Here is a 19,143-nt window from a genome sequence, read left to right on the forward strand (position 1 = left end):
TAAACTATGCGCGGTGCACGTGATCATATTAACAAGCTAGGAGTGGTTTGAAGAAGTGAACTTTTAGTTGTTCCAGTGTTCGCGAATATCTTGTCGTCTGAGTGTATACGTTTGTCGTGTTGTCCATCTTATGTGTAAGGTGGGAGTCTGCTGGCGTTAAACGGGTACTGATTTAATTTGTTTCGTCATCGTTGTAGTTTCAAGCCAGTTAAGGAGCTGATGTGAGGATACGAATGGCAGCGATTAAAGGAGAAGATTTTCTTGGTAAAGTTTGGATAGTAATACTAGTAGATATGGACTGCAGCTGTTATCACTTTAGTTACTAATAAACACTGTAATTGGCCAATAATTCATTCGCTAGTCTGTTTATTTGGTGTAAATATGCGTGTTGTTGTGAGGTGGGCTGGGCGAGCAGTATTGTCAATTATTCACTTTGTATAGCCACATTATCAACGGTGCTTAACATATGACAGCATGTAGTTAAGAAATGTAGTCTAGTTATGTGGTGGCTGTTGAGTCACTAGAAATGATGTGATCCATTTAAATAATTTGTTATCAAGTATCTGTTAAGTTGAGATAATCATTTGTGTGTTATAGGTATGTGGCCAGTGTGTTGTGTAGTTACTGTAGATTTTGTGCAGGTGAACTACGGGTTTGCCATGTTAGTGATGTTCGTATGTTACTGCCGACAAAATCATCAAACCCAGTGACACTGGCTGTTGGCCACTTGATTTGTTCCAACTTTCGTTTGAAGTTTATTCCTCTAGTAGACAAACTAAAGGTAGTGAAGGAGGAAGTGTTGATATTATCATGTTATCAGTATTGTGTAGGACACAGCTTCAGCAACAAATAAACTTGAAATCTACTTTGGATCTATCCAAACTGTCTGTTCAGGTATCCTATCATTGCATTTAAAATCTGCTCTGTGTGTGTGTGTGTGTGTGTGTGTGTGTGTGTGTGTGTGTGTGTGTGTGTGTGTGTGTGTGTGCGTGATGTTGTATGCAATATGTTAATGGGTTTAGTGTATAGAGTTATTGCAGTGCTTTTGTGCAGTGTCGGGATTTAAGAGACGCCTATTGGACCCCAAAAACACTCTTCCTCGAAATTTAGAGGTGATCGAGATCACTTGTAAGGTACAGCATTTGTGTTTTTTTTATCACATTAGAGATGAGCATCCACCTTCTGTATTGTGTGTAGGATTTCAGGCGAATTAGTTTCAGCTTCAAACATTGTCGAAAGAATGAAGCTTACTCGGTAATGCAATTGATACGAATGTATGGTATAGTGTGCATGTGTGTGTAATGTCCGTGTACCTGTGTGTGTCTGGACAGTTGTATTAATGGATAAGCTAATGCCAACTGACCATGAGCCACACAATGTGTGAGGTTCATGTAAACTTCAGTGTGACTATAGCTGAAAGCTTTGCCTTTGCTTTGTGTGTTATATGCAAATGACGTGTGTATTTTCTGTGTGTACCAGTAGCCAAGTATGTTGTAACTGCCATGGTGCAAGAAATTACTATTTAAATTGTTAATTGACCATGGGTAATAGTTATAATTGCTTATTAACTTGGAGACTAATTGCAAGTGTGTACTAACACCTTAGCACATGCTGTAGCACAAGTGTCACATATGATTGTGGTTTCTACCCTCATTATATAGATGATGAATGCTGTACTGGTCTACTCCAACTCTCAGACCACTTCACTCTTTGCGTTTGATTATGTGAAGGAGTTGAGGAAAGATGAGTTGGAACAGTCAACTCTAAGCATAGCATCTGGTGAGTGTGTTTGCGTGCATGTGTGTGTGGTGTGTGTATGTAGTGTGGTGGTGTGACCAGGTACTAGTACAGTTCTGGAGAAATGTTACATATACCAATTCAATGCTATTGCTATTGAATATCTGTAGAAAAATTTATTAGTTTGGTGTATTTAAATGTAGTTGTGAGGTTTAATTACTTCATTCAAGTCTTTGAAGAAATGTAAGACTTCTAGATGAAGGCCATCTTGCTTATGATTTCATTGTTGTGCATGTTTGCTGTTGTCCAAATATCACTTCTGATCTTTACCATTGCACAGATCATTCTCCTGTGACTTTTCTTAATGCAAGAGACTGGGAAAAGGTATGGATACATCTAACATTGTCGTTCCCCTTGCTACAGTACCTATATATGTACTAACTGCATGTGAGATGCATGCTGAACTCATGTACACATGCATACATGTATGTACATAGATACAGACTGAATGACAAGTTTACATAAAGAAATTTGTATGATTCCAAGAGTTTCATGTTTGGTCATACATAACTGGCTATCCTATAACAGTAACAAAAGTGCATTCATCTTGAGAATAATATAATATTGTTAGTGCCGATATATGGTTGCTATCGTGATACAGTATAGCGTTTCACTCGATGATCATACTTGCTAGTCTGCTGTTATTCTTGTTATTATTAGGAGTTACAGCGGTTAGGCTGGTCCCCTGGCTCTTGGAGAGTGTGTGAGATTAATCGGACGTTTACGTTTAGTGACAGGTACCCTGTTCATGTGTGTATATTTGATGTAGTATTTCTTTGTTTATTTACAGTTTGCCGCCATATTTTGTTGTGCCTGAGTCAGTTGCTGATCAGGCTCTGTACCATGTTGCCCGTCTGCACCATGGCAACAGGCTGCCAGTATGTTCACATGATCTATAATATCATGTATTCATTGGTATATCATTGTTACAGGTGTGGTGTTGGTCTCACCCTGAACATGGTACTTCTATACTGAGGTGTTCATCTCCAACTATTAGTGAATCAGATAAGCCTTCTGATATGAAGTACGTGTATGTTGGTGTATTGTCAATAAACCTCTCTATATGAGTTTGTATACTCCTCTGATGGGTTTGCAAACTTGTTATTGTACTACTAATATGTGAAGTGTGTCCCTCTGTAAACTTAGTCCCACTGGCACAGTACATATTAGAGAACTAGGTGACTTTTGTGTGTGTGTGTGTGTGTGTGTGGTTTGTACTGTTTTGTGTTCTGGTCTTTAGTTACATCTGGGCAGCATCTCATGGTCGCACTATGAAGCCATTTGATCTATCAACAAAGTGTTGTACTGTCAAAGATGTCACTGTATCCTTTACTAAGCTGCGGGAACTGTGCATGCCAGGTAATTGGAATATCATATCTGTTCATTTATAATGCTCTATGTTAACTGGATAGTGTCAGAACATGATATAAAGAATGCAGAGAGGCGTTGGCTGTCACTTCTGAACTCTTCTCGTTGGATGGAGCTAGTTAGGTGAGTGTGTACTGATCAACGAGACAACAACAATTACATTATGTTACCACACAATAGTTGAAATAGTTATGTATTCATTGATTTTAGATAAGTTTACCTGTTGCTTCTATTGTGCTGTCTGTAGTTATGTGTAGTGCCATAGTGTTCGAATCTTGTTATGACTGGTTGATTTTACAACACACTCCATGCTGTGTGATTCAAACAAAAGACACAAATGTATGTGACTGTCTCAGCAAAAGCCTGCCTAGTTCACTTTTTTTTTCGGTATCTCTAGTGTCCAATGGAATGGATAACCAAAGTTTCGGGTGAGATACTGCTAGACATGCACAGTAGGAAGAGGAAGGAAATCTATTTGTAAGCAGGTGCTTACAATCGCAGCCATTACTTCCGTTTACATTAGTCTACAGCAGACTTAAAATGTTTCTGCCATGGATTGGCAAATCAATCAAGGTATAGTTTTAGCACTGTAGTCACTTATGCATTTACTTATGAAGGCAGTTTTATTGAAGAATCATGACAACAGTCTTGTTTACATCTGCCACATCGTAAGCTTTTTTGACATGCACACCATTGGTGGTACAGAAACAAAACTAACATTTTCGACTCTCCATGAGCTGGTGAATAAGATGGTGTATAGTTCAAATCGATTTGTCTGAGATTAAAACTTGCATTTTTTGTTTGTAGCATGCGTAATTTTATGATTTTTAAAAATAATTTGGTTTTTCTCTAAATGTTGTGCAAACTAGGTGGATTTTTCAAAACCTGACTTGTTTGCACAAGCATGTGTATTGAGAAAAACAAAAGTTCATAAAATTACGTATGCTACAAAGAAAAATACGCAAGTTTTTATCGGGCCAGTATGTGAAGAAGGAAAGCTCAATTGATTAAAACTATATACCATCTTATTCGCTTGCTCCTGGAAAGTTCAAAAATCTTTGTTTCGTTTCTGTAGCTCCAATGGTATATGTGTCACAAGCGTTTGTTTACAATGTGGTAAACGTAAACAAGATCGTCATCATTTCTTCTACCTAACCGCCTTCATATCCACATGCGCAAGTGACTACAGGGCTAACACTATACCTTGGCTGATGTGCTAATCCACGATGAACATTTTAAGCCAAATTGCAACGTTGTAGACTAATCCAAACAGAGGTTTGGCTGTGAATGGTAAGCGTCTGTAGTTTATTTTCAGTGTAGTCGCTGTACAAATTGATTATCTTGCTCTTCCTATTCTGTCTGGCGCTATAATTCCAAAACTGCTCATCATAGAAGGCTGAAACTTTGGTGATCCATTCCTTAGACACTGCAGATAATGCTGAGAAAATTTTTAAAAAAAATCTGAAATTGTGCAAACGAGTTGGGTTTTTGCTGAGATGGTCACATACTGTATGTGTTGTGTATGTTACACGCACAGAGAAGCTTCTATAGCATGACTGTGTGCATGTGTGTTTGTAATGTATTATCATTCTTCTACAATCATTTACTCTACAGGTCTTGCCTCCAAATAGCTGTTGAAGCACAGAAGGTACTCTGTGAGGCTTGTTCTGTGTTACTCATTGGTAAGTGCAACACTTGTTGTAAACATTGTTAGCTGGTTGTCATGTTAAGTGATATGGCAGGTTGGAGTGTCAACAGACCAACTATGTAAATAGTGTATTTATCATCTGCTATAACTTGTGGGTAATAGCCACAAGAATGTAACACCCTTAAACCTTCCTTTTACACCTGATGATATACCATTGTGTGGTGATGGGGTTGTAGAGAAGCCTTCTAAGCGATTAACAAATTTCGCTACTTTTACAAGCAGCAGCTGCCAACAATTTGCCTATTAGAAGTTTACTACTTCCTGTGAAAGTTGTTGGAGGGTTCATATTTTAAACTTATAAGGTATGAGTGGGGCCCTATAGTAGTTGCCATAAATAAGGCATAGATGAAATTGATAGTTGGCAAATATTGTTAACTGTTAGCACTTAATTTTGTATGTATGTTGTAATGCTTTTTGTCTAATTTACAAGATTGAATAAGCAAAAATTTAAATACAGTTAGGTTTCACTATTAGTATCACTGGTGTCCTTGAATAACTAATGACCATATGAATTTAAAATTCCTTGAATTTTATTGGTCATAATGCATTACTTAGTACATAATGAGAAGTTGTAAACCTTGTAATTTTATGTGTGTCTTTTCACTACCTTAACAACTACATGAGCGAGACTTCATAGATGTATCATAATTGGTTGTTCCTTAGGTTTAAATGAGATGTGGTATTAGCAAAATGTTTTTGTACCAGTTATGTACTGTCTGCCTACATTTTTGCATATTTGACGATGTTTGTAGTATATGGGCTGTCAAAAGTTTTGTCCTTAGCTATATAATAGTTTAGTAGGAAAAATTGTACTGTAACATGACTGGAATCAACTCTGTACAAATCAGTTGATTGTAACTCACAACACTACACTGTATGGAGTCATGCTTTTTAAAGTGATCATGGATTTTTACTAGGCACTCTCCAGTATTAACAAATTACACTATTCCTTATATCAGACCCTACGGCTCAAGTACGTATTAAGGGGTTAATCTGTAAAGCCTTTTAGGTAGAGATGCAAAGAAAGATATTTTTTGCTTTTCACGAATGAGCAAATGTTTTACATACATTTTATTGTTTGAACTGGAGTGGATTAATTAGCACTTAAAAAAAAGTATGCTAATGTTGGAAAAATAGAAACATGTCAAGTTTTCACATATCTGGGGCACATATTGGTGTGTGTGTGTGTCGGTGTAGTGTGTTGCGTATGTAACAAGTTCATTGTGTCATTACAGAGGCAGATGGGAGGGACATTAGTTGTGTGGTCAGCTCGCTAGTACAGCTCATGTGTGATCCACACTGTCGGAGCATCATCGGATTTGAAATGTTGATCCAAAAAGAGTGGGTTGCCATGGGGCATCCATTTTGCAGCCGTAACAAACTGACCAGTTCGTTTAAAGGTGACGATGAAACTGATACAAGCCAAGTGAGATAGTTGCTATATCTGCTACACAATTATTTATTGCTTGCTGTAGGCACCAGTGTTTCTTCTGTTTCTGGATTGTGTTTGGCAACTCACTGAGCAGTTCCCATCAGCTTTTGCGTTTTCTAGTGTTTACTTGAAGGAGTTGCACATTTGCAGTCTATCAAATTTGTATGGGACATTTGTGTTTGATAGTTGCCGAGATATGTACAATGTGGTAAATGGGGTGCAGCCGGGTGGCAAGAAGGCCATACAAAAACCATTAACCATTGAAGAGTGTGCTGCCTATATGGAGAGCGCGTGGGGAAAGTGGACTGACCAGCTAAGCAGTTTTGATGATAAGGAAGACGTTCTCAACCCGTTGTATTATTTATTCAGTTCGCAGGCTAAAGAGGAACCTCATAATACTGCCAGCCCTCTACCAATTGACTATGGATTTGTATCAGTTGTTGTAGATGACGAAGCAGTGGATGAGTTTCTAGGAGGACTTGTGGGACTGTACGACACACCTGGGCAAGAAGCTTCTGTCAAGAAAAATCATCAATCTTCTGTGGAATTAGTTCCTAACACTTGTGCAGCCTGTATTAAGTTCTGGTCACAATTGTTCTTGTCTGGTTTTCCAGACTTAAGTGAACCAGATGGTCATAAGCTACATGTCCAGAGACATCAGAGTATGCTTGTTTGTCAGATCAGAAAACAAAGAGACAAACTACACATGAGTGAGCTAGCCAATGGATCATTTGCTTTTGATCTTATCAACCACGAAGTAAGCCATCACTCGTTCGGGAGTCAATCTGGAGGGAGCAGCGATTTCTCTCCCATGCCGTCACCCCTACCCACACCTATCACACATAGTAATGGAGACATTGCTGGGTCACCTCTGTCTACTCATCTAACCAATGGTATCATTTCCAGGAGAGACACTTACCATGGCGATGAGACAACTGTTAGTCACAGTCCACTGACACGCTCATTAACATCCACTCCACAAGGTAGCCGAATTGTTCGAGGAAAAGTGACCATTAAAAGAGAAAGAGACAGTAAGAAAAAACAAGACAGACACATGTACACAGCATCAGATAGTCCACCCATTATCACAACTAAGGACACAACAAGAATTAGAACACACACTCCTGTACACTACACTAATGGCACAGAAAGTCACTACCTGTAACTAGCACACACAGCGTTCTCATATGACTATTTAATTTTTAATCATTTTAATGCAAATTAATGTACACCAGTTTAGTCAGCATTGTTCTAACATGATAACTTCTCTAGGAACACTACAGTCAGTTACTAGCTTACAAGAGGAACATTTGAAGTAGCCATCATCCTTGATTAGTTTCTTGAACATGTCCATACTACCCCCAACTCCAAAGTAATGACACTTGCCAGCAACCAATACTCTTCCTGTAACAGGCTTGACATGTTTCTTCATCATTTCTAGTAACTTTGGTTGTGACTCCACACAGTAGATAGTTTCTGAGGTTACAATAAGATCATATTTTAAGCTAATGTCATCACTTGGGTTCATCACACCAACAAGCTCTGACCAATCACCAGCAAAGAATGTTGTTACTGGTGATTGTGTGGCAGGAATATTTGATAAAATGTTAGGGATTGTGATGAGGTGGATAACACCAGGATTATAATCCTGGAATGTTGCATGCTCTGCTCCATGAAGAGCAGCAAAGATCCCAGGTAGTCCAGCACCACAACCAAGTTCTAGTACACGAACACCATGTAAGTCAATGACACCAGTACTGAGGTATTCCACAAGATCACAACTACCTTCCCAAATCTTAAGCCCACCCTCGTATACTCCAGGGACCAGATCACAGTTCTTAGAAGCTGCTTCTAACAGAGTGGAACAAGACTCCAGTGTGTCTCTTTGTTGAGTTAGTGTCCTCAGCTCCTTAACCTGTTGTCCAATGTTGTCAAGTAATGCACATTGTAACTGAACTGAAGCACAATTGGTTGTTGTGTATTTGTGCCTTTCTGCTAGCTGGTGATGAAATGGCTCAATAAATATCTCACGTGCTGGGAGCGCCGCTGCATTATTAGTGTCTGCATTAAACAAATAGAATCAATCCATGTTACCAGTTCCTCACGTTGCTGTTCGGGCTCGATGTCTCTCGCAGTCTCTGCATCATTGTCTAGCTGAAAGTTGAACCTAAACTGGGTCGTGGTAGCCATATTACCATTTATATAAACCACTCTCGGATAATTAGCGCGGGGCCGAAATCCACATGCTCTGCATGACTGGTGACGTATTAAGTCAGGATTAAATTAAAGTCGTCACACCATATCAAGTTCCTGCGGCTTATAAATAGCTGTTTTGGGCGCTGTTACTACCGCCCTAGCAGGATAATTCCGATGGCTGCTCCTACTACTGCAAAGAGAGTCTTGCATTACTTACTGTTCAAAGGAACGGTACGTGAAGGGAACTACGGGACACGTGTTTGCACTTTCCTGAAGAAAACTATTGAGGAACGTGGAAACAAGGCCACTGTGATTGGTAGGGTTCTTGTATAAACAAAAAAGGATAGTATAAATTGTTGCTCTCTAGATCCTGAAGTGCTGGATCTACCTCTGCTGAAAAAGCCACTACACTTTTATCAAGATCGGAGTCAGGCACCACAAGTTCTCCATGATGTGGACAAACTTATACGGGATTGTGACGGGTTTATATTTGTCTCAGCTGAATACAACCAGTCCCTTCCTCCAGCACTGACCAACACAGTGGATCACTTCCCACCAGCATCTTTCAAGCATCGTCCAGCTGGTGTCTGTACCTACTCCATGGGCCGATTTGCTGGTGTTAGAGCTGGAGTGATTATTAGAGCTTTCCTCTCAGAGATTGGCACCCTTCACATCCCTGCTACCTTCTCTATAGGTGAAGTACATAAAGCCTTCAGTGAAGATGGAGTACCCACAGAGGATCGGACAAAAGAGAGTGCTGCTCGCATGCTTAAAGAACTAGACTGGTATGCTACAGCAATTTGTGATTCCAAAGAAAAATATGGAGCACCCAGCACCTAAAAATTAGTGAACAACATTTAGAAATTTAAACAATTATTTTAGACATTAAGGTTTTTTGCATATGCATTCATATTGTAGTGTTTGACAGCAAACCTTAACAGTTTTTAGTCTTCCTTGAGTTGAACTGTCTGTGGAATGTATTGTTGTAGATGAGCTTGTAGAACTACAGTTGGTATCTACACTTGCACTGTCATCATTCTTTCTTGTCCGTTCATTTGGTAATGGTGACGGAGATTTGAGGTAATTGTATTGGACTGCTCTGGCAGGACGCCATGGTTGTTTGGGAGTTTTTTCAGTTACTTTTACAGTAGACTTTAGTAGCTTTTTCTCTTCATCTTTTCTCTGTTTCCAGTGATCAAACGCCATTTTTGACAAGTTTTGGTCACTAGATGCTATTTTCGGTTGCTGTTCTTGCTTCTGTAGTTTGTGTGTTTCAGACAATACTTTGTTTTTATTCTCCAGCCTAACAATACAACCAGATGTTGTATGTCGTAGGGTAACATCTACTAACATACCATTTGTCAAAAGCCAATCTGGAGATGCTTTTCCGCTCAGCTTCTTGTTCTAATCTTTGCTTCTCTTCTTCACGTTGTTTAGCTTGCTTGGCATGTAAGCCTTTCAATTTTTCACCCTTCTGTTTCTGCCATGAAGCTATAACAATTTCTGCTTGCTGTTTCCTCTCGTCAGCTTTGCTAGCTTCCTCCTCTTCTCTCTCTAAAATGAGTCGAGTACAAATGTATGTTGTTATACATACATACATTTTGTAATGGAACAGAAAATAGGTAGGGCTGGGCGGTAACTTGGTATTGTCAAACTGTTGATGACTTGTATCAACCAATTACAGTGAAATATTACTAATGACCACAATTTTCTTGCCTTAAATATTGTTAGTGTCGATCACACCGTGATATTGCAGAAATAGGAATGGAATGACCAAACCTTTTCTGGTCACTGTCAAGCTCCCAGTACCACGTGTCAGTCGTGCACCTACATAGCTACAATTATTGTATTTACTAGCATTTGTGTAGTAGGGACATGTCAATTTTGCTGACAAATTTTTAGCATAATGGGTGGGTAAAAGCAATGAGCAAAATGCTGGCATAATACATGTAGGTGCAATTTTTGTGTAGTAAACATAAAAATTACACAAAAGATCAAGATACTCTAATAGAACAGTCACACAAGATAAACATATAGCTAATTGTTATGGGAAGAATAGTGGCAACCAATCACATATATTAAGCAATAGTGGCTAGCTTCTTGCTATATAACATGCAGATCAAGATACCCTAATAGAACAGTCACTTTAAGGTGAAATTGCAGCTTTGCACTTGGAAATGGTCAATTAACAAAGTTTAATGCTGAGCAAAATAGATAATTCTTGAGCAAAATATGGAACATGATAGGTGAAAAATAAAGAATTGCTGGAAAGAAAAATAGGTGGAAAAAAAGAAGCAAAATAGCCTATTGTAGATCAACCCATTGTTTGAGGATCAAAATTCTCTAATAGAGTAGTCAGCAATTGTAAATATTCTCTAATTAAGCAGTCACTAACTGTAATATTAGCATTCAACAGTTCTTTACTGTTGGATTCTCATCCTGTATTTAAGTAGTTATAAGTCAGTGTTCACACAGTATGGCTATTAAAAACAAGCTACTTATGCCACAGAATAGCTACTTGGGCCAGCACCCCAAACATCCTTTGACATAACTTTAATAGCCATACTGTGTGAACACTGACTTATAATCCAACAAAAAAATACATCACAGTTAGTGACTGCTTAATAATATTACAATTGCTGACTGCTCTATTAGAGAAATTCAATCTTGAAACACAGTGAGTCTAGTCATTGATATACACAAATGACAATAACTATGTAGTTGCATGTCAGCATGACTAACATGTAGTAGAACTTGACAGTGAGCACAAAAGTTTGGCCATTCCAGATTCTGGTTATTATAAGTTGCCACTAAAAATCAAAAAAATTGAAATACTCTAATAGAGCAGTCGATTGATCAATAACAGCCAATTATTCTAATAAAGCATTCACCAAATTGATTGAATTGATGATAACCACATAAGAATGATAATTAATATTCAGGAGCACATTGAATCCCAATGCTCAATGCGCTCCTGTAATATTGTGATATATCAAACAGTACATAGTACTGTTTATAAGTAGAGATCCCCCCAAAATGATGTGCGCTGCCTAAAATGCCACCTTTACAAATTGATCATCCTAGAAACATCTTACATGACGAAACTTTACGGAATAAAATTAGTGATTCCAGAACACCTTATATGAAACTGCTACAATAAGGCTTAAATATTTTGAAAGCAATTATTTTGCAGATTAAATTTGAAATTTCTAGCTGTAGAGAACCACTGACTGACTGTTCAAGGCAAATAGAATCTGACAAGGGGGTGCACCAGGGTAGTATGAACATTTAAGCTGATAAAGAGTAGTTTCAAAGTATGAATATCTAAATCGTAGTAATACATTGTGCTGTCCGGCTGAATGGTCTGCCTTATATAGTCATAGGGATCAGTGACAGTCAGAGTAGCTAACTAGTTAGTTCAGTTATGAGTTGAATAGTAAATTGTCATATAGAATGGGACCTGGCGCTCCAAATAAGTGGCCCAATCAGCACACGGGAAACTGTTTCCTAGCACAGATCATTGAATTTAGGATTATGTATCGTATAAGTGTAACAAGGTACAGTGTAGCACTTAATGACACATAGGCATGTAACCACTGTACCTTTCTCTTGTTTTATCTTCAGCTTCTCCATCATGTCTTTATCCTTCTTAGCCTTCCATATCTTATATGCCTTCTTACAATCAGCTTCTAACTGTTCTTTTTTTGCAATAGCTTGTAACTCTTCATTTTGTAGTTCACTCTTGCTCTTAGTCTCTTTGATCTTCTTTTCTTTGATCTTTGCCTTCTTCTCTGATAGCCATTGGCTATACACCGAGTCACGTATGGCCTTTGCTGGGTCCAGACTGGAGGTGTCTCTTGAAATATCACTCGCACTAGATACATGTTGTCTTTTGCTCTTCAAGCTGCCACCAGTTAGTTTAGTGTGTTCTGCAGGCTTTGTGTCAGCATCATCATCTGATGAATTACTATCTGATTCCATCACCATCTTCATGATATCAGTTAATTCCTCTGTGTTAGAGGACATACTAGATCAGTGTCGCTCGTACAGTGACCTCAACTGTAAAGTGGAACAAGTTATATAAGTATTTCTATTTAATGCACACCATATGTAGTAATTTTCACCTTGAGGTAGCATACAATTACAAAATTTCACACACAGAATACTCACTGTACTTACTACGTATACCTCAAATCGTGTTATCGTTTAGTCTGTGTCTTCAACAGTTGGTAACCACTGGCAACGCAAGTAAATATCATGTCGGAAATGTCAGAATTGTACGCGGTAGGACATGGCGTGTCTGTGCCTACAGTGAGGGGCTACTCTGGTGGGAAGGAACGCTGTGTCTCCGCTGGTTCTCCAGGTACCAAACGGAGAAGTGGGTCGGGAATTAAAGGCAAAAAGGTTTCGGGAAACCTATCTCCACTTAATCATACTAAGTTGAATTTCACACGTGAAGTGGTGCAACAAAGGAGTCCCCATACCATCACCTACTCACAGACCAAACTGGACAGTATATTCGATCCGTGTATTCTGCCTCCAGCCCAGACATTAGCTGCTAGTGGTAAAACTAAAAGGAAGGGGCATCCTGTGCTGCCAAAGAAGCACAGCTGTGTTCATAAGGAGACTTCCACCATTCTACCGCCTATTGACAGCCCTAGATACAGTACTGGACAGATTAAACAACATCAAGTTGAAGACTTGATCCAAGATGTACCTGCCTCTAAAACAGACTTTCTCACTCAGTTACATGAAGGCATTATGCCCATACATAGAGTAAATGCTAAGAGAGGAACTATACAGCTAGGTGATGTGGAGTATAATGTACCTCTACAAGCTAGCTACCCTAATGAACCAAATGAGTGGTGTAAATCAATTAATACTTCTCTTCTCAACAAGATTACCAAGGGTCGTCCACAGTGGACTGGCCTGCCTCAACCAATTGAGGTACGTACAATACTACTTTGCTGACCTGTGAGTGCTATTAAAATATGTAGCCTCCTCCTGCAATGGAGTGGTCTGAAGAGCAAACTTATCCAGTGGATATTAGTAATAGTTACCAACCACCAGCAGAGCACCCTAATGATGACATAGTAGATGAGACAAAGGAATATATTAAAATTGGTTAGTACCTAATATACTGTTAATGGTTATATAGGTCTGCTATATTACAGTGAGAGAGTGGTATGGAAAGTGGGGGATTTCCCCATGTTTACAGGGAGTGACAATCACATCTCTGCTCACCCAATTATCCAGCATCAATGAAGGTGTCCAGCTAACAGCCTTGGCCACTTGTGGCAAAGTGGCGAGTGTTGGCATAGGCAATGTCATCAGTAGTAGTAGTAGTAGTAGTGATGTCATCACTGGTGATTCCCCTCCTGCATTACAGCAATTAATTGAAGTTCTTGAGAGATTACTGGACAGTCAAAGTGAACCAGTACGTGTTGGAGCAGCTATTGTATTGTACACAATTGGGGCTGGCAATGCTGAGGTAGCATAATAGGTTAAGATAGGTACATTACTATGATCACTTTTACAGACGGAGGAAGTACTATTAGCTTGTCTCACAACATCTGCACCAGCAGAGAGTTGGGCAGCTGTACAATGTCTGGCTCACATTGGGGTGTGTCGTCCTGTAGTGGTGCGGCTACTGATGACACACTTGCACTCATTTCATGACTCCCAGCAACAGTCACAGGCGGCAACACTGTTAGGTCTGCTTAGCCGATCATCAAAGTTGGTTCATGCTATGGTGGCAGAAGAATTGAAGAGTATCAACTGGCAGGAGAGAGTTGCAGCTTGTAAACTGATGCCACTACTACATGAGGGAATCAATAAGGCATGTGGTACACATACCAAGCTGCTCTCACTAGTATGTGCTATAGGATATGTGTGACACCTTGTTGTATCTGATGTTGGAGGACTGGAACCCACAAGTACGCAAGGCAGCTGCCAATGCTTTAGGAGAAACTGGCAATGGAAAAGTGTGTTTGTGTGTGCATGCGTGGGTGTTCTAATAGAACAGCTGTTACTGAGCTGTATATTCTATTAGGAATTTATGTTTATACATGCCATGAACCATTTTAGTACACGTATGCACACACTGCTATGTTATTGTACATTTCAAAGGTACTACATGATGAGTTACAAAGAAGACTATCTGAAGGAAATGAGGTGAAGAGGATGGATGCTCTCAGGAAGGTACTTGTTATCAACAAATCAAACATGGTATTACCAGCCACATCAGATTTATACCCTCAAGCTGATGACACCAAAATTACTGCCAGTGTTTCTCTCATGTCTTACTGATGAGTACATTTCTATCAAGATAGAGGCCATATCAGTTAGTAACAGCAGTTATTTGGTGTATGGTATTTGTATGTGTTCAACAGATAGCAGGCGGTTTACAACTGCAGGATGGTAGTGTGATTGAGAAATTGTTAGCCTTACTGCACGACACCTGCTGGAAGATCAGAGCACATGCAATCAAAGGTACATACACACAAGAGGACAACAATTACTACCAATGATTTTAGCATTAGGTGATATTGGATTTGTGAGCAATGATGTTACCAAGTCACTTCTATGGTGTGCTCGTAATGATCGTGTGCCTGTAGTCAGGAGGCAGGCTTGTCATGCCATTGCTTGTCTTCATATCACCACAGACACAACGGTAACCACTTTGAAGAACATGTTAGAATTAGATGATGACCAGGATGTTCAACGGTAATACTTGATCTTTAAAGAAGACAAATGTACACATGATATATTGTGTAGTGAAGTTGCTGAGACACTCATCAAACTTGGCTTTGACCCAGAACCAAGTCACAGTACTGCTGACATGATAACTGAAGAAATAAAAAGGCTGAGTACTCAAGAGGCCATTACTCAACGAATCATGCAGCAATCTCCATCATCTCGTTGTAGCTCAAGAAGTTCTCGCTTTACTGGCTCATCACGGCCACCAACGGCTTGTGAAAAGCCTGGGCACAAAAATCAAACTGTACACAATCAGACAAATTCCCCATCACATCTAGTAAAGCTACCAGAAAAAACATGGACGCCAGACACAGCCTTCATTAATGGCCAATTGGAATTGATTAGAAGAAAATGTGTGATAAACATGTAAAAATAGAAAACGATTTAAATATTAGTAAAGTGATTCAATCAATTCTTTATGTTTCTTCATTACCACTGGTCTCTTTAGTTTTAGTGTTGGTGCTGCGTGTTACAAAAGTTAAAATCATTCTACATAAATCACTATTTCTTACTTAGTTCACCTCCAGCAATTGAGAAATCTTTTTCTAAAATAACCCACTTCACAATCTGTTGAGAAGTACAGATGATAACTGTTAATTTCATCTCACTATAAACCTTGTGTGGTTTAGCAATTGCTTTTTTATTTGCCTCGTCTATTCCTTTCTTGATCAGCTTCAACACATTAGCATCTCCTCTGTCTTGTACGATTTCTGTGACTGTAGTGGCTGAACTGCCAGCAAGTCGACACTCAACAATGGCCGACTCTGACAACTGATCTGTTGGTAAACCGGATTTATCATCTGTCACCGTCTACAACAGACAGGTATCAGTGAGTGGCTAGCTACTGCAATGTACCTTTAGTGTCAGTAAACAGGAGAGGTATTTCATCTGGTCACCTACAACCATAGCATTACTGACAATATGTAGTTGTTCTTTGACAGCATTTTCTATTGGTACTGGTGGAATATTCTCCCCTCCAGCAGTGATGATTAGTTCTACAGGTTGAGTGGTGCTAAACATGACAAAAATGGCTGGTTTATTGTACCCTTTAGTCTGCCAGTTATAAACAGGTATCTATCCTGTGGAGAAAACAGCATAGTAAACTGTCACATAGTGATGTTGTGTTACCGCATCAATGAAGCCAAGGTCACCTGATTTCAACCAGCCATCTTCAGTAAATTCACTTGCTGTTTTCTCAGGGTTTCTCAAGTAACCCATAAACACATGTCTGCCAAAGATTAGCACCTATTAAACACGCAACTAAATACAGGACTTCTAATACAACCTCATTACCTCTCCTTGCCCACTAACATCTGGATTATTGATACGTAATTTGACTCCAGAGGGCTCCTTGCCAGCAGCACGATACCTCATGGCTCGTTCCACACTTATTGTTGTTGGTCCTGTGGTCTCCGTCATACCATACATTTCATGTAGCACAATGTTCACACTGAGGAAATATGATAACGTCTCCTCGCTAATAGGAGCAGCACCAGTCATAGGGAAGTGACAACGATCCAATCCTAAGGCAGTCTTAATCTACAACCAACACTAAGTAGCATGTAAGCACTGCTCAACCCACCCTCTTGAAGTACAAGTAGTTAGCTACACCCCAACCAAACGGAGTTCCCTTCCTACACAATAATACTCTTCACAGACCATTTAACATAGCCATACCCAGCCATCTTGTTGTGGTTGCCCTTCAAGCCTACAGTCTTGGCCCACGATGATATACGAGCCTTCAAGCCTGTGAGACTGTTAGCCACTAACTGCATACCCTCTGCAATCTTCTCCCATACTCTGTGTGTACGAAGTGTGACCAGTGACTAAGCTGCATGCATGTCATCATGATCACCTTGGTACACCAAGAAATATTGTAGGCCTGACTTCCTTCATTGTTTGTATGAGAGAGCCCTGGAAAGAGCCAGCATATTTGCATACTGTGTCTGTGTAATCTACTCACCTTCATGGCATCTGGCTGGGCAAACCAAACAGTACCAGCAGATGACAATGGTACATATATATCTATGAGTTGGGAGGCAATGTGGCTTAGTGGCAAGTAGCTGACAAAGTGCTCTGCGCCCATCGATGCTTTAGTATACTGTATCACTCTATTACACATCCATGTGACCTACAAGATGTTGTATATGTTCATACAGTAGTCCTTAGTGCATTATGACATACATTATCATGGCTGATCATAACTCCTTTAGGAGTACCAGTTGTGCCTGACTGTGTGGGGGTTAACATGACACATACATTGACACACTGCTAGTGTATAAGACTCACAGTATAAATAACACTGCAACAAGTGTTTGGCTTGTTTAATTTCATCCTCTCATACAGCTTTTCAGAGCTTTGTCGAGCTCCAAGCTGCATAACAGCCTTCCACTATAAATTATATATCAATTATAACACAACCATGTAAACTATACAATTCCTTACATCCATGACGTTCTGTTCAGATTTTGTCCCATCTGCAGAACAATTTATTATTACCTTAAGATGAGGCAGGTTGTGACGACATGTCAGTATTTTATGTATCTGGTAGTCATTCTCAACTACAATGATATTAGCTTGACAGTCGCCTGCTATAAACTGGCACACATCAGGATTACTGGTCAGGTAAATACCCACAGATTGACCACTGCAGGGATGAAGACAATTATAATATTGCTGTGCACGTCACTCTTACCCAGCCATCATAGCAGCCATATGGGACATTAACCACTCGGGTGAGTTGTAGCCAAGGAGGCACACACCATGCTGGGGTTCTAAGCCAAGCTGTAGTGTGAAACATAGCTATTTGAGGAGTGCAGTGTGCTTCTTACTTCAATGAAGGCTTTAGCAACAGTCTGACAATTGTTGTAATATTTATCATAAGTCCAGTGATGCCAAGTACCCATTTTCTTGATAGCAATTGCTGGATTTTTTCTATATTTTTCAACAGTCTTTCGAAACATGTCAAGGACAGTGTAAGGTGGTTCAGCAGCTGTACCTTCCTCTCCCATCCTTAACTTCACTTCCTTTGAAGGATCAGTGACCCAATAACTATTCAGATGGTCACTGGAAATCTCCTCCTCTTTAATAGCATCCACTCTAGGTGCAGCAAATTCATCATCTCTGTCAAACAGTTGATTTGCTGCTTCTTCCTCTGAGCCCATATCAACATAGCAAGACAATCGCTTGACAATGTTCTCGTCTTCATCAGCAGTAATATCCGTCTCCACTGGAGGGCTGCAAACATATGCTGCGTTATGCAGTTAGTTGCATCAACTGTTCCCTTACTTCGTTAAATTAACGTCATCTTCATCCAAACCACCATCTGCCATATCAGCAGCACTTATCAGACGGCTACCTCGATAATCAAGATGATAATAGCACGTGCACCCTGTTCACGTAATAAAACGTAAACGCGGGAGCTTTAAATAAACTTTTTATAACGCTCATCACTCCCTTACCACGCCTACACTGCAGCAGCGAATGGACGGAAACTTGGTAGCAGCAGTGACCGATGAGGACTACACGTTAGTTTGTCGCTTGTATATGTCCAGTGTATAGAGCTCTCTCTGGGTCTTAAATATTCAAACTATACTGAACTATCCTAATATAATGACAGATCAGTGGCGGAGGAAGTAGTTGATATGAGGGGGGGCTCCGCTGGGCTGACCCAGATTTATTTCTATAGTTTGGTAAGGTGAGACCAAAAAAAAAAAAAAAAAGGTCACAACCAACTGACAAGAGTTTTCCACTTCACCAGCTACCATTTCTAGCTGATAACTACATAAAAATCCTTACATAGCTCGCTACACACTGACTACTTTATTAAGAGTGACTGCTCTATTAGAGTATCTCGATCTTTATCACGGTCTTCAAGAAAGAT

The 19,143-nt window shown here is 39.6% G+C and overlaps 7 protein-coding genes across 11 annotated transcripts in view; 4 read left to right on the plus strand and 3 right to left on the minus strand.

The window, feature by feature from the left end:
- Positions 1 to 7,534, plus strand: LOC136262457 (myotubularin-related protein 10-B-like). The gene is made up of 16 exons (XM_066056733.1): positions 1 to 139; positions 198 to 264; positions 642 to 781; positions 831 to 894; positions 1,054 to 1,133; positions 1,198 to 1,254; positions 1,662 to 1,779; positions 2,078 to 2,121; positions 2,458 to 2,534; positions 2,588 to 2,675; positions 2,730 to 2,821; positions 3,038 to 3,156; positions 3,210 to 3,288; positions 4,780 to 4,847; positions 6,109 to 6,299; positions 6,349 to 7,534. Exons 2-16 carry the CDS (start codon positions 234 to 236, stop codon positions 7,468 to 7,470), a joined length of 2,370 nt encoding a protein of 789 aa, XP_065912805.1. The 5' UTR covers positions 1 to 139; positions 198 to 233; the 3' UTR covers positions 7,471 to 7,534.
- LOC136262485 (histidine protein methyltransferase 1 homolog) lies at positions 6,644 to 8,583 on the minus strand. 2 transcript variants are annotated; one of them, XM_066056780.1, is made up of 3 exons: positions 8,411 to 8,583; positions 8,091 to 8,366; positions 6,644 to 8,024 (listed from the first exon to the last, which is right to left on the minus strand). In XM_066056780.1, the coding sequence occupies exons 1-3, from the start codon at positions 8,493 to 8,495 to the stop codon at positions 7,546 to 7,548; spliced, it is 840 nt and encodes a 279-aa protein (XP_065912852.1). In that variant the 5' UTR covers positions 8,496 to 8,583; the 3' UTR covers positions 6,644 to 7,545. The 2 variants fall into 2 exon arrangements, with proteins under 2 accessions (XP_065912852.1, XP_065912850.1); XM_066056778.1 differs by having other exon boundaries at positions 6,644 to 8,366.
- LOC136262495 (quinone reductase-like) lies at positions 8,578 to 9,459 on the plus strand. Its single transcript, XM_066056791.1, has 2 exons — positions 8,578 to 8,817; positions 8,869 to 9,459. Exons 1-2 carry the CDS (start codon positions 8,676 to 8,678, stop codon positions 9,339 to 9,341), a joined length of 615 nt encoding a protein of 204 aa, XP_065912863.1. The 5' UTR covers positions 8,578 to 8,675; the 3' UTR covers positions 9,342 to 9,459.
- LOC136262484 (protein maph-9-like) lies at positions 9,345 to 12,912 on the minus strand. Of its 3 annotated transcripts, none has more exons than XM_066056777.1 (4): positions 12,672 to 12,912; positions 12,104 to 12,560; positions 9,857 to 10,055; positions 9,345 to 9,804 (listed from the first exon to the last, which is right to left on the minus strand). In XM_066056777.1, exons 2-4 carry the CDS (start codon positions 12,525 to 12,527, stop codon positions 9,387 to 9,389), a joined length of 1,041 nt encoding a protein of 346 aa, XP_065912849.1. In that variant the 5' UTR covers positions 12,528 to 12,560; positions 12,672 to 12,912; the 3' UTR covers positions 9,345 to 9,386. The 3 variants fall into 3 exon arrangements, with proteins under 3 accessions (XP_065912849.1, XP_065912847.1, XP_065912848.1); XM_066056775.1 differs by having other exon boundaries at positions 12,681 to 12,911; XM_066056776.1 differs by having other exon boundaries at positions 12,690 to 12,910.
- On the plus strand, positions 12,708 to 15,707 carry LOC136262460 (HEAT repeat-containing protein 4-like). Its single transcript, XM_066056735.1, has 10 exons — positions 12,708 to 13,448; positions 13,499 to 13,625; positions 13,676 to 13,992; positions 14,041 to 14,340; positions 14,387 to 14,485; positions 14,631 to 14,702; positions 14,749 to 14,844; positions 14,894 to 14,993; positions 15,038 to 15,227; positions 15,279 to 15,707. The coding sequence occupies exons 1-10, from the start codon at positions 12,759 to 12,761 to the stop codon at positions 15,628 to 15,630; spliced, it is 2,343 nt and encodes a 780-aa protein (XP_065912807.1). The 5' UTR covers positions 12,708 to 12,758; the 3' UTR covers positions 15,631 to 15,707.
- LOC136262461 (long-chain-fatty-acid--CoA ligase ACSBG2-like) lies at positions 15,581 to 18,695 on the minus strand. 2 transcript variants are annotated; one of them, XM_066056736.1, is made up of 17 exons: positions 18,549 to 18,695; positions 18,092 to 18,497; positions 17,956 to 18,044; positions 17,706 to 17,907; positions 17,550 to 17,651; positions 17,445 to 17,492; positions 17,224 to 17,391; positions 17,116 to 17,174; positions 16,938 to 17,060; positions 16,843 to 16,894; positions 16,554 to 16,799; positions 16,389 to 16,505; positions 16,306 to 16,339; positions 16,116 to 16,255; positions 15,876 to 16,070; positions 15,773 to 15,827; positions 15,581 to 15,722 (listed from the first exon to the last, which is right to left on the minus strand). In XM_066056736.1, exons 1-17 carry the CDS (start codon positions 18,590 to 18,592, stop codon positions 15,652 to 15,654), a joined length of 2,151 nt encoding a protein of 716 aa, XP_065912808.1. In that variant the 5' UTR covers positions 18,593 to 18,695; the 3' UTR covers positions 15,581 to 15,651. The 2 variants fall into 2 exon arrangements, with proteins under 2 accessions (XP_065912808.1, XP_065912809.1); XM_066056737.1 differs by lacking the exon at positions 18,549 to 18,695 and having other exon boundaries at positions 18,092 to 18,211; positions 18,259 to 18,373.
- The window catches only part of LOC136262474 (ankyrin repeat and LEM domain-containing protein 1-like), a gene marked incomplete in the record, with an annotated part of 2,521 nt that continues 2,043 nt past the window's right edge, over positions 18,666 to 19,143 (plus strand). The window contains 1 exon segment of the mRNA XM_066056755.1: positions 18,666 to 18,787. Within this exon segment, the coding sequence (XP_065912827.1) occupies positions 18,744 to 18,787 (44 nt within the window).

The sequence above is a fragment of the Dysidea avara genome, chromosome 7 (assembly GCF_963678975.1).
Source record: "Dysidea avara chromosome 7, odDysAvar1.4, whole genome shotgun sequence".
Classification (NCBI taxonomy): domain Eukaryota; kingdom Metazoa; phylum Porifera; class Demospongiae; order Dictyoceratida; family Dysideidae; genus Dysidea; species Dysidea avara.